The sequence below is a fragment of the Ursus americanus genome, chromosome 1 (assembly GCF_024610735.1).
Source record: "Ursus americanus isolate L20-20 chromosome 1, mUrsAme1.1.p, whole genome shotgun sequence".
Taxonomy (NCBI): domain Eukaryota; kingdom Metazoa; phylum Chordata; class Mammalia; order Carnivora; family Ursidae; genus Ursus; species Ursus americanus.
The window spans coordinates 62846603-62860083 of NC_142127.1; the positions used below are offsets into that span (position 1 = coordinate 62846603).

Consider the following 13481-nt stretch of genomic DNA (forward strand, 5'->3'; position numbering starts at 1 on the left):
GCTTTCTCCTAATATATAGTCATATCTGTGGGTACAGTCTAGCAAAATAAAATATGCCCACAAGAGTGGAAAACCAAATTGCTAAATATATTATGACTTTGAGGAGGGAAATGTTACATTATTTATGTTCTCTATTTCAAATCATGAAGTTTTAATCCATTCAAATGACCATAGTTTTAACCTCAAGCAATGGATCATTTGTTTTCTTAAAATGATTTGTCATTCTATTCCCATGAAAATTTTTATGCTTAAATAGCACTTATGTTTCAACCTGCTCAAGAAAAATAGATTACACTTATAAAGAAGTTGCATATCCATCAAAAATATTAACAGAAATGTGTGATCTTTAACATTCAGTTATAGCTTTAAATAATAAATTTGTTGTTTAAAGTAAGTCCAGAATCTTTAATTCAGTTATTTACTTTATATTTCCATACCTGGGACACTTCACCATAAACCAGTAATAGCAATTATATTATAGTGGAACTGGTTTTTATTAGAATAAACCCATTAGTTCTTGCACTACTCTCTCCTTATTCAAATCTGATACCCTAATGTGGAAATACAATGCTTTTATTATATAATTACAGTGAACATATTTAAAAAGCTTTCCAACCAAGACTCACATTACTGAATAGGAATGTTTTCAGTTCTCACCATGTGTAGTTTGAGGGGATGGATTTTTCAGCACATTGATCAAAATTTGTTAATTTGAAAATAGACGATGACCTCATAAAATATTACATGAAAATTATGGTTATTTAACCAATATTCAGTGTTAAGATGAAGGAAGCCTAGGATGCATAAAGCAGAATAAAATATGTCTTAGAATCATACTGCCTAACAAACTTACAATGAGTGAAATGCACCAAAGAATTGAGAAAGCCAGGATGATCCTGGATAGGAACTAAGAGCTATGTTATTCAGGGACCACTTGAGGACTCTTTCTGAACTCAGTCATTGTCAAACCTCTGATGGGGCAAATTTGCCAGATTTTAAAGAACTTAAGAAAGTGAAAGTTCCAGTTTGCCAAAAGAAAAACATCAGGATATGATTTGTGGAGTAAGACTTTTTGTTCTCCATGTTCCTATGTAGGATTTCTTTAAATAGTTAGCTTTGTTTAAAATAGATTTGAAGATTGAATCATGAACAGTTTTCAGGAGAAAAGTCATAGCTTAAAGAAGACAACCATACTTTGTTCTAGTCAAGAGTTATATGAAGAAACTGGAATTGAGATAAGTGTTCACAATATTGATTGAATATATTCAGATATGATCTAAGAAAAAAGGTGAGCTTTGGATCATTTGTTCTGAAAAGCAGAAATATAAGTATTAAAGGATTATTTTATTAAGGAAATTTAACCTATCAACTGGATAGATTTTTGCTGAATTTTATTTAGGACTTTATCTCAACTACCTAGAAATGATATCATTGTCTATATAGTTGCAAATGTGCAAGTTGGCTTTGAAATTACTTGGAGTCAGTGTCTGAAAGGTCAGCAAAATTAAGATGTCAAAAAATAAAAAGCACCATTTTTTTCCCCATACAAGTCAGATGTTATACGTGCTCTTTTATGTGCAGGAAGATGGAGCCCTTTATCTGGGTTGAAAGTAAGAGCAAGATTTGCTATGCTCTCAAGTTTTAAACAGTAATTAAAATATAATTTATAACTAATTCTGGTAAAGTTTATTTATTTTTTTTTATCTAAAGGGTTGTGCTTTGTTTTTCTAAGGATCATTATGAGTAAGAGTCATTGCCTCTCAGGGCTTGGCAAATCCCAAAGCTCTGTCTCTCTGTTCCCCTCCCTCTGGTTCCCTTTCTTTTTATCTCCCACTCTGACTCTTTCCTTTAATTAGCTCTAATATAAAACTGAAGTATATCTGGTAAATAGTGTTTTGAGTTCTCTGTTTCTAATTTAAAGCATGGATGAGTAGGAGACTTTTTCTTTTCTCTCTCTAAATAAAAATAACAAACAGCGCCCTAAATCAACTTTTTTGTTTGGTTCTTCGTTTTTATTAGGATGGGTCAGTAACCCTGAATTAACAGACAAACAAAAAATGTTACCTCTACCCAAAACTAATCAAGAATGACTGCAGTATGGGGAACTGGGTAAGAAAGCAGAAAAGAGATATCGGTAGCTTTTCAATGCACAATGCTTTTATGTGAAACATCAACTCCTACAGGATGTTTCCAGGTTGCTGGGAAGAAAGCTAAAATTTCTAGTGCTCTTGACTATTTGAACATGGTTCATTAACCATTCAATTCAGTATTTTCTGAGGTGGTCTTGGTCTTCCTTCAATCTAGCTACAGAGTATTCTATATTGTTTGACAGATTCTCCTACTGATTAGAATTTTAAGGAGTCTTGCTCTAATACCCTTCTTGGTTGATGGAGACAACAAAGGCCAGACAAACTCAAAGGACTTGTCCAAGGCCATAAATAAGTCATGGGAAAGTCAGTCTTAGAAATAAGCTTCCAAGGCACTTCATGTTTTTCATTCCTCAAAAATGTATTAAGTGCCTACTATGAGCAAGGCCTTGTGCTAAGCCCCGGAATGTGTTTAAAAAAAAAAAAAAAGCAGAAATGATTTGTACTAACACAGAACTTAACTTTGTGATATTCTTCCCATTACTTCCTGTTTAGTGGATAGTTGTTTTCAGTAAACAGTGGCTTTTACTTGTTTTGGTAGATAGTTTTGAGGACTATGTAGAAGTGTCTTAAAATCAAAGGCTATAAGTTCTTTAATATAGTTTAAAGTACTGAGTAAGCTAGATGGTACCTTGTAGGCATAAATGGTTTTATTATTTTTGACTAATTTATTTAACCATAATTTTTTTCTGATAAAATTATACTAATTTATTTATAAAATTTTTCATTCACTGTTTACTTATTTTTCTACATGAACATTATAACAATTTCATTATAAATGTGATACATATAAGACTAAAAATTGTGTTCTTTAATTTTGTTTTTAAAGTGACCACTGGTAGAGTGTGCCTATCAGGGCTAAATGTTTATATAAAAATATTTTAATGGACTAATAAGAAAGAGTGATAACTATGTCAGTAATAGACAATGTTTCCAAATTAGACACTCCACTTAACACTGAATATACACTATGTTAGTCCTTATGCTCAATCTGTGATATAGATACCAATAGAATAAGATGTGAAATTGAGGATTACAGAAACGAAAGAACTTGCCACACAGCAAGTGAATGACAAAGGTAGTATCTGAGACCAAAGGTGCCTGTCTAGAGAACATACTCTTTTTTTTTTTTTTAAAGATTTTATTTATTTGACAGAGAGACAGCCAGCGAGAGAGGGAACACAAGCAGGGGGAGTGGGAGAGGAAGAAGCAGGCTCATAGCAGAGGAGCCTGATGTGGGGCTCGATCCCATAATGCCGGGATCACACCCTGAGCCGAAGGCAGATGCTTAACCGCTGTGCCACCCAGGCGCCACTAGAGAACATACTCTTAAGTACTCTCTGTGAGTCAGGATGTCTAGACATACAAAAAAGTATTTCAAATGCTATACCTGGGTCTTAACTTGAAGAGGGTTTTTCATGTTTTACGTAAAGCCTGAGAATGTATAATAAAAAAATTAATTTGTAGTTTTACTTCTTTCTGTTCAAGTGCTCCATTTTTAAAAGACAATTAAAGTCAAATAAAATTACTAAACCAAGCAGAAAGAACACAGATTGGGAGGAAGTGTGGATAACTTAGTTAACTATTTAGAACATAAAGAAAATTAGGTGTTGGACTAGGTAATGTCTTCATTGGTTGTGGTTTACAATTTTTAGCTGTTGAAATTTTACCCATCATTTAACACTTATTTCAGTGAGATTATCACTTTAGGAATCTTCTGATTCTATGAGTCAGAATGAGTCTTTCCTTCCTGTCTTCCCGTAGCTCTTTGTACCTTCACAGTAGCTTTTCTCCCCCCACTTTGTATTAACTATTAGATAGGCGTAATATTAGATGACAGTATAGTGAGTGCAGTCGCCGTTCCTACGTGATGGATACAGTCCAGTGACACAAGTTGTACCTCTTTCTTACCATTTATTGAGAGATTGCTACATGCCAGGTACTATGTAAGTCTTCTTTGCCTTTTAAACAACATTATGACTCATTAGAGGAAACCAAGGCTTACTGAAAAGCAGAATCAAGCTAAATCCGTACTATTAGTAAGTGGTGATGGCAAGATTTGAATATATTCCACATTTTAAATTACTGTAGGACACTATACACTAACGTTCCTCATGGTGAATCACCATTAATGATTTTTTTAAGTTCACCAGAGAATGAACAGTTAATTGTACTTTCTGCAAAAAGTTTAAGTATAACCAATGTATTATTAATTGAAAACCTTAATTTTTCTTTAATGTAGAGGCCAAATTCCAATATTGGCAAGACGCTCATTGGTTTTGCCTATGTAGCATGCTAGATATCATTTACAAAAGCATAGGAATTTTAGCAAATAGTAGATACATGGATTTATTGCATACAATAATCTCAATTAAAAAACTTGCTTTCTTTCTGAAAGAAATAAGGCCTATTTATATTGAAATATGAGGACAATACTTGAAGGAACAAGAAATTTCTAGCTTCTCTTTTAAAATGAGGTATGTGGGGGGCCTGGGTGGCTCAGTCAGTCAAGCACCTGACTGGGTGTTAAACTCTGGTCATGACCTTGGGGTTGTGGAATGGAGCCCAGGGGAGGGCTCTGCGCTCAGCATGATGTCTGCTTGATATTCTCTCCCCCAGCCCCTCCCTCCGCCTCCACTCTGCCCCTCCCCCTGCTCACACTCTCTCTCTAAAATAAATAAAAATCTTTTAAAAAAATTAAAAATAATAAAATAAAATGAGGTATGAGTCTATAGATTCTACCTTTAAACCTAAAGTACTTAGCATAATATACATAATTCCAATTTTTTAAAAAATGTTTTTTCATAGAGAAAATAGATTCCGAAGTTTTAAATTTTAAGGCTTCAAGTAAAAATTAAAATTACTTGTGAGTATTGATTGAATAGTGTGCATTTTTAAACAGAACATACCTAAATACAGATATAAAAATGCTGATCCAGATTTTCTTGAAATTCCTAATCAATAATAAAGTTTTTCTGTGTAGATTGTTCTTAGCTTGCAAAATACTTTCACAAATGTTAACTTCCCTGATATTGAAATTATGTATTTTGATTTTAAAAATGTTAATTCTTTTATTCTAATCCTCTTTACTAAATTACTGCTCATTCATAGATTTGGGTTTGGAAGTAGCATTACAGATCATTAGGACTAGCTATGAACTAACCCAGTATGGGAATCCCCCATTTCAAAATTCCTGATAAATTGACGTCCGATTTCTGTCTTGAGTGACAGGAAGGTTGATTGGTCAATTGGTGGTTCATTCTGTTTTGTTTAGCTGTCAGAATTTTCTAGATTTTTTTAATTGAGCCAAATTTTCCTATGTTATTATATAAACTTTTATTATATAAATTTCCAGTTACAGTCATTTGGATTCTTGCAGTCATCTATTGTACCCCTATATTTTGTCTTTCTCTGGCTTAATATTTTTGGTACCTTGACTCCCTGACCAGTGGACATTATTTTCTTCAATTGCTTCAATGTCATGATAAGCCAAATCTTCTGACATTCTCTTTTTCTCTTACAAAGTCAATCCGTAGTGGACAGGGTAAGAGACTGGTCTGATTAGAGATTTGGAATTGGATACTTTGCATTTACTGGTATATTCTAGCTTGTAGCATGGTTTTCACTAGACAGTCCCACTACTGCCTCATTAGTTCACAACAAGCATTTGCTCAATTAAATCACAGACTCTTCATGAAGAAGCTTTGTTAATTTTACATTTGACTTTATGGAATTAGTGCAGGACTTTATTTACATCCTTGCTAAATTCAAACTTGTTTGGGACAATAGGACTTGGTATACTAGGGGACTATTGTTCTCTTTTTGATTACTGATTTTGGCATGCAATATAACTGCTATGCTTAGCTTCATGTCATGCAGATATTTAATGTACATTTTGGCTTATTAGATGGAAAATAAAAAGAGGTTATTTAATTTAAAGGGTCTCAATTGTATTAGTTTTAATCTACAGAGATAGGTGATCTAAATGGTAATTAAAAATTCACTCCACATCCACTGTAACTAGTTGCAGTTTTAGAAATGCTACAATAAGGAATTCAGGAAGATTTCACTGAGGAACTGATCCTACAATTTAGATCTGAAAGTTGAATACATTGAAGCAGGCTGGGGGTGGGAGGATAGGCAAGATAGTCAATTATAGGATACATTAATGATTTTGATTTTATATAAATTACAGTAGAAAGTTTAAGATTTTTAAAGTAAAGGGTGATAAAATCATACTTGTATTTGATCTAAAGCTGTGAAAATATTCTGGCTGCATTGTTTGGACTTGAATGAAGGTGGTGAAGGGGGACTTACTGAGGCTAGGTAACACAAGGGTGGGGGTGGTGACAGCAGACGTGAAACTGATTGCATACATTGGAGGGCTGTTGCAAGGCTAAATCCACAGAGCATGAGGAAGAAGGTCAGGGAAGAAAATTGAGACGATGCCACAGATTGCTCCTAATTCAACTAGCTAGCTGGTGGTAGTATTCTCAAAGATGGGTCACTCTGGAAGAAAAACTGCTTTGGCTTAGGAGGAAGTACATAGTATGAATTTGTTTCAAACATGTTTATTTTGAGATGCTTTTTAAGATGATGTATTTCAAGAACCATAAAAAGATATATACCCTTTGACCAAGAAATCCCAAGTCTCTGGGAATGTAGCCTAAAAAAATAGTGCAAACTATGGGAAAAGTTATGTCTGAAAATGTCCATTGCAGTGTTTTTTATTAATAGGAAAATTTGGAAGTAATGTTAGTGCTGAGGAATAATTTAATAAACCTTTGTCAACTTATTAAATGGAATATTATTTAGCAAATTAAATGACTAAATAATAAACTAAAGAGTTTTCAAAACTCTTCAGGGACATGGAAAGAATTATATAACACTAAATTATAAAATAGTTAACATGCTTTGTACATAACAAAACGGTAAAAACAAATGAATATGAAATAAACTGCAAAAATATAAGAAATTGCTCAATAGGATAGTAAAGTTACGGGTACTCAATAGGATCTTAAAATTACAGGTGTATACATTTCTTTTCTTTATTTAAGTAATGTGCTTAAATTGTTTTTGATTTTTAAAAACTATTACAAATTTAAGTGCAAGTCTTGTTTCTCAAGATTATAGTTTGTTTTTAATTAAGGAGTGAATTCTTTTTCCTGAGGTTAGAAATAGTTAAAACTTGTAACTTTTCCCCAAGATTTGTGAAATAGTACTAAAGAACTCTTATTATTTCTATTTTATGCTTTTAGGATAAAGGCTGATCTTTGTATTCAGTCATAGTTGTAAGAATTTTCATGTTAAAAGAAAAAGAAACTTAGTTAATATTAGTTATATTTAAATCCATTCTCTCAGTGTGTTTGTATGGTATGGTGTGGTGCAGTAGACATGTAATTTTCATGAACTAAAAATCTGAGTTCTAGGAGTACTGCATAAATTTAATGGCATTTATTTGCATTATTTAGTTGTAAGAGCCAAGAGAGTAATATTTTCAAATTTAGACAGTTTCTATTTTTAAACTGAAACAATTCTGTCTTCACGAATAAGAAATGAACTGTATCTTTGTGAAACTGTTAGTCATTTTATTACACTAAATGAGAATTTGAAATTTTAATTTCATTTTGTGTTTTTAAAGTCACTAAATATTAGCTAATTTTCATTGCCCTATTTTACCAGTAAGTTTGTTAGCATCAGCAACATTGCTTCACTTTGTCAATTAGCATAAATTATATATTACTATGGACCAGAGGACTTTATTTAAAAATTATCACTTTGGGTGCCTGAGTGGCTCAGTCAGTCAAGCATCTGCCTTCAGATCAGGTCATGACCCCAGAGTCCTGCAGGCTCCCTGCTCAGCAGAGAGGCTGCTTCTCCTTTTCCCTCTGCCCCTCCCCCTGCTCATGCTCTCTCTCTTTCTCTTGCTCTCTCTCTCAAATAAATAATTGAAATCTTTAAAACAATTAAAAATAAATTAAAAATAAATAAAAATTATTACTTTGGAAAATGGTTTATTTTCTATTTTTTAGAAAAGACATTTTTAATCTATTATATAATCCTAATAAAGTTTTTCCTACTCCAAAGACAGTATTCATTTAAAAAATCTTGTGTAAGGAGAGAATATATTTAAGAGTAAATTCATGAAGTTTTATTAAGCTATATATAAGCAACTGATATGACATAACTAATTATAAAGGCATTGACTAAGAACTGGCGATTCATTTTGAGCAAGAATCTTTTGATAACTTGTTGCAAAATATAGTATAGTAAATTTAATTCCTTAAGAAATGTTTTCCATATTTTAGGATAAAAATTCTTTTCAACTGACTTTGATACATTTTTACATAATTTACTAAAGAAAACGTCAAATATAAAAAAGTACGTGAATGTTTAATTAGCTTTATTCAGAGGGGAGTTGGGTTTTGTTTTGTTTTGTTTTTGTTTTTAAGATTTTATTTACTTATTTGACAGAGAGGAAGCGAGAGAGGGAACACAAGCAGGGGGAATGTGAGAGGGAGAAGCAGGCTTCCCACTGAGCAGGGAGCCCAATGCGGGGCTCATCCCAGAACTCTGGGATCATGACATGAGACAAGGCAGATGCTTAACCGACTGAGCCACCCAGGAGCCCCTAGAGGGGAGTTCTTAAAGTCACTTTCTAATGGTGCCTATATAATGTTATAAATCATTAAAAAGTATCTATGTGGATTCCTCAAAGTAACTGATACTGGAGATTTTTTAAAAGGCACAGTTTTCCAAAAATAGCAATTCTGGTGCAATCTTTAGATCCTGTGATTTTGAAGCCATGAGAGACAATTTTTGGTTGGTTCATATATTATTCAATATACTCTGAATATCTGATGGACTGTGGGCCAAATCTGGTGCTCTAGTTACATATGTATCTAGCATCCAGCTGCCTGATAATTTCCGGGTTTGGATTATTGTGATGTGCTACTACTCTAGCTGATTCTGAAGCTACTAATGTTCCAAGACAACTACTGAAGAAAGAAGCAAAGAAGGAGGAGGAGGAGGAAGATAATGACAATGGTAATGAAGATACAATAAGATACAGCTACTCTTCACACTGCATTCTATAATTATTGGTAGTGATCAAAATTATGAAAACCACATTAATGCATAAAATATTGTATGCATGTTTTGGAATTTATTTTCCTGTCAATTTAAAACATCACTTGTTGATTAGTTAAATCAAGAAATTGGAGTTGACTCTCTCTCCCAAGAAAAGGAAGTAAATTTCAAGTAAAATTCAAATATATAAGCTAACTATATTAATGATGACCTCCCAAATGAGGAAAAGTTATCTAACAATATATTTCTATTACTAGATTTAATAATATATACTAAATCCCATTGCCATTATCTGCACAAAATACCAGTTTCTCTACTGTACCATGTATACTGACACAAAAATTGACCTAGAAGTTGAAAATTCGACTAAGAAGACCTATAATATCTGACAATTTCTGAAACAAATACAGATAAATTTACGTAATGATTTTGGCTCTCTTCTCACTACATGACTTCATTCTTATATGTCTACTAATTTTGTAAAGTTGAGCTTCAGTTTTCCACCAATCTCTGCTCTATATATTTTACAAAGTCATGATAAGATAAATATATTTCAAATTATTTTAAACGGTCAATTTATTTTAAATGTTATAAATCATCTATATTTCATATATTTTATCAGCACATGACATGAACACGCGCAAGACACCGCATTCACCAATGACAACTGGTAAATTAAAAAATATTTTACATGTACTTACTTGAAATAAAAGAATATGCCAAGCGAGATAAGTAGTGAAGCAATAGATAATCCATGTCCAATTATAGTCAGGTAGAACAAATTCAGTGCAGTCTATAATTTGTGTGGATAAAAAAACAAGTAAGGCTCATATGAGTACTATAATCCTCCATGCACATAAGCTCAAATCAGTAGAATAAATTGTATTTTTAAAAATATGTGCTCTGATAGTCTTACCATTTAGCTTGCATTAGATATTTGAATACATCTGGAATGAAGAGTATCTATGCAAATTTGTTGAGTGACATCAAAACTTATAAATTGTATGCCCTTTTTATTTAAGAAATTAGAACTCATAGGATAGGAAGGAATAATTTTATTGATCTAGGTTGTGTAATATATGAAACTAGCATTTTATGTTTTGAAAGATACTGACAATTTTCACTCATCACTTTTGTGCACATTAAATCAAATGCTATGTAATTATTTTTGTGCATTTTCTTTAGGTAAGGCTTTCTTTCCTACTGGGTTTTTCTTTTTCCTATGACAATTTGAAACTCCAAGACAAATCTCAATATAGTAATTATAGGAGCCTCATCTGAACGTACAAATATGTTCTTTTGCATGGTTTTGACTTTTCCTCTGACTTTCTTATTTTTCTGTATTCCATCTATTATAACTTATCCTTTTATTGTTTTTATAATTCTCTTTAAACCCTTCTCTGAATAAGCAAAGAATACATTATTTATAATTATAATGATAGCTGACCGTTATCAAATGCTTATTCTATGCCTGTAGTTTTCAAAGGTTTTTCCTTGTATGAAGTCAATCCCTATGAAAACCTTGAGGGTGAGTTTATTGTTATCTTTGTTTGATACACAAGGAATTGAGGCAGAGAGAGGTTATAGCTTGCCTGAGGTCATCTAGCTGGTAAAGAGCAGAAACAGGAAGTCAGATTTCAGGACTCAGTTTCAATCACTGACAAACTGCCTCTACCAAAGTTTAATTGTTGTGACAAATTGTGACTAACCTTGACTTTAATGTATAGTACTAAAAGTGGGAATGTGAGTGAGAATCACCTAGAAACCAGTGGGAAGGACAGCCTTCTGTTAGGAACAGAGAGAGCTGTTTAAACCCTGCTGGGCTTCCCTTGTTTACTGGAGCACAATTCTTGAACTTAGTTCTCAAAATTCCAATACCAATGAAATGTTCCCTTTTCTTATACTTTTAAAGCATGTTTTCTTTGGGAAACTTGAAACTCCAGTACTGACACATTGACTTGTAAATACACTATTACCTAACAGGATTGCTTCCTCAGTATCATGACAGAATGAATGATTATTTCCACAAAGATTTTTCTCCATTGTTTTCTCAAAGTATATTATGAAAAGGCTTTACAATAGAATGGAACACAAAGTAAATTTTCTCCAATACTGTATCAGCAACTAACTTTTTGAACAGACAGTGTAAATTCCATACCTTGACTTTCTCCTGTGTGTTAACATTACACTGGGTATAATTTGTCCATGTTCGGTTGCTTTCTGGATGTCTAAACCAGTTTCCATCTTGGTCACAGATCTTTGTAACTTTTTCTTTAAAATTAAAAAGGAAAGAAGAAAACAGTAGTTTAGCTAACTTAGGGTTTATTTAATATCAAGCAGATCTGCATATAAATTTCTGCTTTTACCTGATGGGTCAAAGTCCTGAAAGTAATCAGGGCAGTGCTGTATTGACTCGGTTCCGGCGGCAACATCATTCCAGCATAACCACCCATCCCAGGTTCTGTTGCAGTAAATGCCTAAAGGGGAGAATAAACATCAGCGACTACTAGTCCCTCTAGTTATACCTGAAGACATAAAGTCTTACTGGTGGGTTGATACTGACTTGAAATACAGACCACCAACTGAAAATGAAGACATCATATAAATCTATAGCTATTACTTATATTTTTCACCAAACAATTATTGGAATAACTGCTAAATTCAATTTAGAAATATCTATAAGAGTATATTGAAAGTTTAACTTTAATTCCAATTCTCAAAGGTAGCTATTTATTCAATAAATCAAGTGGTCTTTGCTGGTTATCCTTAACCATAAAGGTCCCTACACTTAAGATTTTTTTTTTTTTAAATATGGGAAATTGGAAAATATGCTATCTTAGAAACTGTGTTCTTAGGGCAAGGTGTTAATATTTTCTGGGGGAAAAAATGAACACTCCAACATTTCCCATTTCACCACACTGACCCTAACAGATATTTAGACCCCTCTACCAAATTCTAGCTCTTACTTACCTTCCTTTACTTTCCAAATGGAGTGGAGTGTTTAACATTCTAACAATTTCCTTTTAACAACCTGAAGAGAAAGAACCTCTTACATGACAAAATGTAATTTTTAGTAAAGGCATAGAGAAATAAAATGACCAGTGTTCCAATGTTTTAATAGTCTATAATCAAAGAAAATAATTTTCCATCTTATCAGGCAAGCACTCATAGATAGAAGCCCGAATGTTGTATGAGATGTTTATTATTTTTAACAGATTTGTGCCACAATCTCAGAATCAATCTAACTTTTATGGGAGTAGGGAAAAAATTCTATTGGCCTGAAAGTATAAATACTTCTGATTTAAAAAAGAACTCAGATAACATCAGTTTTTTCTCCTGTGATTTTTCAAACACTATTATTTAAATAGTCTGCATTCATGTATTACTAAATAAAATGTATTTTATGACCTATCTGAGAAGAATTCCCTGATAGAAAGCATCTTAAACAAGTCCATATCGCTAGTCCAAAAGATTCTATCTAATTAATGACAACACTGGCAGTATAATAGATTGCAAGGTCCAGAAACTTCCAAACTGTGCTGTATGGCATTTGAGTGAGACAGGAGTAGGTAGTCCGTTAAAAGAGTTTCTATGGTCAAAAGATTTGGGAAGCACAAAGTTAAAATAACACCAGTTCTTTATTGCAAGACTTTCTAGAGTGTTTAAAATTACAGTGTGTTATGACGCTCCAACAGGAAGATGGATTACACAATGATTCTAAAATGATTTTATCACCAAATTATCTCATAAAGATATTCCTGTTGTTCAATTAGATTTGAAGCCTACTTTTACATATAGCTACATGATCTGGAAGGGGTTAATTCTTTCATTTTAAACTTAAAACACTTAGATTTTAATGGAATAAAGTGAGAAGCCAGATGGATTAACACAGAATTTGTATACAGTTCATGCACTTGATAATTAAACCCCTATTGACATAATATCAGATAGTTTGTCATTGTATATTTCAAAGATATTTTTGACTGAATAAATTTCTCATAATAAAAATGTTTGGATAGATATATCTAAATACTTCTCCAAAGATAAGCAAATTATATTGTTCAGTTAGATTCTTCAGTAAGAAGAATTGTTCATTAAGATTATAAAAGTTGCCCAGTGTGGGAAAATCACTTTTTTTCTTACAGTCAAGTTCATTTTGTCAATTACAAATATTAATAATACCCTACTTTTAACATTTTGTTCATATATGAAACATTATATATTATACCATCAAATATTTTTCCA

At 32.5% G+C, this 13481-nt stretch overlaps 1 protein-coding gene across 3 annotated transcripts in view; it reads right to left on the reverse strand.

Annotated features, from left to right (window-relative positions):
* Nucleotides 1–13481, reverse strand: part of CALCRL (calcitonin receptor like receptor) — a 94948-nt gene that overhangs the window by 23061 nt on the left and 58406 nt on the right. For all 3 annotated transcript variants that reach the window (XM_045806280.2, XM_045806278.2, XM_045806279.2), the window contains 3 exons: nt 11603–11713; nt 11395–11507; nt 9938–10029 (listed from right to left, as the gene is read on the reverse strand). In XM_045806280.2, the coding sequence (XP_045662236.1) occupies nt 9938–10029; nt 11395–11507; nt 11603–11713 (316 nt within the window). The remainder of the gene's footprint in view (nt 1–9937; nt 10030–11394; nt 11508–11602; nt 11714–13481) is intronic.